At 52.0% G+C, this 4,192-nt stretch overlaps 1 protein-coding gene across 1 annotated transcript in view; it reads right to left on the minus strand.

The window, feature by feature from the left end:
- Positions 1–4,192, minus strand: part of LOC102252080 — a 15,280-nt gene that overhangs the window by 3,240 nt on the left and 7,848 nt on the right. The window contains 2 exon segments of the mRNA XM_014530378.1: positions 2,163–2,719; positions 2,722–2,912. Of these exon segments, the coding sequence (XP_014385864.1) occupies positions 2,163–2,719; positions 2,722–2,912 (748 nt within the window).

Here is a 4,192-nt window from a genome sequence, read left to right on the forward strand (position 1 = left end):
GCGGCTGCACGCTGGGCCCATCTGTCTCCTGGCCGCTGTCTCCGGGAGAAAGCGAGGACGGCTGCGGGCGGGCAGGGCGCCAGGGGTGTTGGCCCTGCAGGGGAAGGCACATGTCCCCGTTCCTGATTGCAAGGTTTTACCTGGATTAGCAAACCTGGTGGGAACATAATGCCTCCGTGTGGAGCTAATCAGCGGAGACTCATTTGATTTGGGAAAAGTAGAATTCAAGACACGCTCTTCCCGGAGCCTTTTAGCAGGAGGTAGGGGAGCCTGGCCCGTGTTGCTCGGTGGCTAGAGCGTCGGCCCTCGGCTGAAAGGCCCCGAGTGCGATTCCAGTCAAGGGCACGTCCCTCGGTTGCAGGTTCGATCCCCGGCCCTGGTGGGGGCGCGGGCAGGAGGCAACCAATTGATGCGTCTCCCTCACATCGATGTTTCTTTCTCTCTCTGTCTCTCCCTCTCTATTCCACTTGCTCTAAAAAGCAATTGAAAAATATCCTCAGGCGAGGATTAACAAAAAAAAAGAAAGAAAAAAAAGACACGCTATTCCTGGTCCATTTAAAAATGAGGATAGGGTAGAGTTTAGTTATAATCTCCTAGTCTTCTTTATTTACAAAAAGAGTTTGATAAAACTTCTTTTTAAAAGGGTCTGTTATGGGCTTATACGGAATTATATTGGAATGGTAAAATATGTGTCCAAGTTCATAAAGGGAAGAAAGCATGGCCCTGGCCAGGGTGGCTGGGTTGGGTGTTGTCCCTCGTGCATTGAAAAGTCACAGGTCCTATTCCGGGTCAGGGCACATGCCCGGGGTGTGGGCTCAATCCCTGGTAGGCAGCGTGCAGGAGGCAGCCGATCCATGATTCTCTCTCATCCTTGATGTTTCTGTCTCTCTCTCCCTCTCCCTTCCTCTCTCTCTAAAAATCAACAAAAATAGTTTCAATAAAAGAAAGAAAATAGGTATCAACCAGAGCAAATCACTTCTATGTGAGATTTAACCGCAGGTTTACCATTCGTCAAGGCAACAAGAAATGTAGCTACATGTAAAATTATTTCTTCCTCTAAATCAGCGGTTCTCAACCTGTGGGTCGCGACCCCTTTGGGGGTTGAACGACCCTTTCACAGGGGTCGCCTAAGACCATCGGAAAACACATATATAATTACATACTGTTTTTGTGATTAATCACTATGCTTTAATTATGTTCAATTTGTAACAATGAAATTGGGGGTCACCACAACATGAGGAACTGTATTAAAGGGTCGCGGCATGAGGAAGGTTGAGAACCCCTGATCTGAATAGTCACTTTTTGAGGGGAGTGTGCTAAATTTTGAGAGGAATTTCCCACAGAGGGCCTTACATGCGGGACACTGGGTGACGTGAGCACCCGTTCTCCAGCATGGAGCTGTCCCCTCCCCTCCACGCCTCTCCTGACCCTGGGGTGCAGGCCCACGGGGGACACGCCTCCTCGCTCCTCGCTGGGGACACACCCTCGTTGCTGGGACAGCTGGCATCTCTCTTTCTTTCTGACCCTTCTTTGCTTGACTTTCTGAAATACCGGACATTATGGGGAATTGGCAGTCATTTTATTTTATTGTTTTAATGTATCTTTTATAATAATAAAAGCGTAATATGCTAATTAGACTGGAAAGCTGAACAACCTTCCGGACATCATTCTGGACATCCTTCTGGACGAAGCCACAGTGGCAGGGGCCAAGGCAGAGGCGGTTAGGGGCCATCAGGCAGGCAGGCAGGCGAGTGGTTAGGGGTGACCAGGCAGGCAGGCGAGTGGTTAGGGGCGATCAGGCAGGCAGGCAGGCAGGCGAGCAGTTAGGAGCCAGCAGTCCCAGATTGCGAGAGGGATGTCCCCCAAGAGGTCCCGGATTGTGAGAGGGTGCAGGCCGGGCTGAGGCACCCCCCCCCATGCACGAATTTTGTGCACCAGGCCTCTAGTGTGTGTGTATGTATGTGTGTATATATGTGTGTGTGTGTGTGTGTGTGTATTATTTTTTCCCCGCTTTCCCAAACTTTATTAAAGAAAAAGCAAAGACGATAAATCTCTAAAACATAGCCAATTTTCTGTGATCTTCCCTTGAAAATGTGATGTTTGATTTTGAAACACATGCTCCATGGGCGAGAGGCGGAAACCCTAAAAGGCTCCCCTCCCACCTCTCCTGTCTGTGGCCTGTCCCGGGGGCCATAGCGACTGCCTGAGCAGCTGCTGTGGCTCCACCAGCTCTCCGAGCTCTTCCCTATGCCGCCATCGCGCGGGATGTGAGCAGCTTCGTTACGAACTGCATCTCCCGCGTCCAAACCACGAACGTGCTCGTCTAAAGCAACAGGCGATCCCGCTTTCGCTTGCTTGGCTTCAGCAACTGCGTCCCGGGTCAGGCGGTCCTGGACCAAGCTGCGTATTGCCTTCACTAAGCATTGCAGGCCACCACCGTGACGCTGGATCTGAAGCGGGCTGGCCAGAGCCATTGCACCAGCCTTAAAAGCGGGACTATTAACATCCAGATTGGTCAATGGCTCTGCAGCTTTAGCTGCACCGTCAGCATGTTTTGTATCATGAGATACCGAGTCCTTCTCAGCGTTGTCTCCATATTCAAGCCGAACGGCGAAACCAGGAGGCCAGTCGACTGCTTCTTGTCGAGCTTGAATCTTGAAAGGACAGCTAACGTCTGGGAGATACTGTGCAGAGGACCGGGGCGAGTCACTGCTGTGATGTTTCCTAAGTTACCTCTGCCTTCAATCTTGTAGTGTCGGATCTTCTGGTCTCCAAGCCAAACAAGAAAGTTTCTGAATTCTGTCTCATCTTTGCCGCTGAAGCCGGCGGGGTTGTGGTAGGCGAGGGCCGTCAGCTTGTGGCGGAGCGTGGTCCCGGCTTCCCGCTCTGTCCCCGGGGCTTCGGCCGGGAGACTTTTTATAAATATATTTTTATTGATTTCAGAGAGGGAGAGAGTGGGAAAGAGGAAGGAGACACATTGATGAGAGAGAATCGTAGATTGGCTGCCTCCTGCACGCCCCTTACTGGGGATGGAGCCCGCAACCCAGGCACGTGCCCTTGACCGGAATGGAACCCGGGACCCTTCAGTCCGCAGGCTGACGCTCTATCCACTGAGCCAAACCGGCCAGGGCACATTTGCAGTCATTTTAGCTCTTTTATGAAGTTTAAGTTTGTAGTGACTTCCTTACCCAAATGTATACTCTGAGCATTTTGAGTTGAGATCACTCATTCCGTCAAGTGCACATTTATTCACGTTCTATGAATGTGTTAAGCCCGCGCCTAGAAATGGCTTTCCCCCTTTCCCTGGTAATTAAACGAGCCGATATCACGAATCGTCGGGGCTCCGAATGTCATGGCTGGCTGCGTTGGGCAATTTATGTGATCTTTGTTCGTCTTTTGCTTGGGCACACGTCCGTAAAGTAGATTATTAAAGGGAATTTAGGAGCGTTAATTTCACGGGCAGGCACCACGGCGCGACGTGGCAATGACATTGCGTTCCAGAAGTTAGAAAGGAGCGCTGTGAATGGGTGTTAATGGAGGAAGGGCCTGAGGTGCCGCCACAATGGAATGCTTCCCGATTTAGAAAGTGACTCATGAGTCTTGGTGGCTAATGCCTGCGAGAGCTCCTGCGAGGCGGAGTCCCGGCCCCCAGGCCCCTCCTCGGCTCCGGGGCGACCTCGGCACGGGGGAAGGCGTCTGTCTGTGAGATGGAGCTGCCCTCCACTCATGCACGGCTCTAGGTACCTGAGAACTTAAATGCCTGCTAAAACGGGGTGGTTTCCAGGGGGTTAGACGCAGCCGTGTGGTCATGTCACCTCGCAGAGACCGAGGGTTCAGACCAGGCCCCCAACGCAGACAGCCCGGCGCGGAGAGTGAAGGGTTTGCGGTGAAACCAAACGCTTCCGGTACAGAGAATAAATAATTGATTTTGTGGTGGGTGTTTTTTTTTTTTTTTCTGGGTAAACAAAAAACCTTCAAGTGCTTTTCTCTGTTTTCTGCTGAGGCCTAAGTTTCTCAGCCCTTTGACAACATCCTGTTTCTATGGCGACTCCAGGGAACGGCATCTTGCAGTCCTGGCTCATCACAGAGGCAGGCCCTTCAGGGTTTGTGGCAGCCCCGGGGCTGGCTGTGTCCGTGTGTTTGCTGGGTGCTGGGCGGGCGCACGGCGACCTGAGTGCTCCCTGTCTGTGCT

Source organism: Myotis brandtii, unplaced genomic scaffold, assembly GCF_000412655.1.
Source record: "Myotis brandtii unplaced genomic scaffold, ASM41265v1 scaffold736, whole genome shotgun sequence".
Classification (NCBI taxonomy): Eukaryota; Metazoa; Chordata; class Mammalia; order Chiroptera; family Vespertilionidae; genus Myotis; species Myotis brandtii.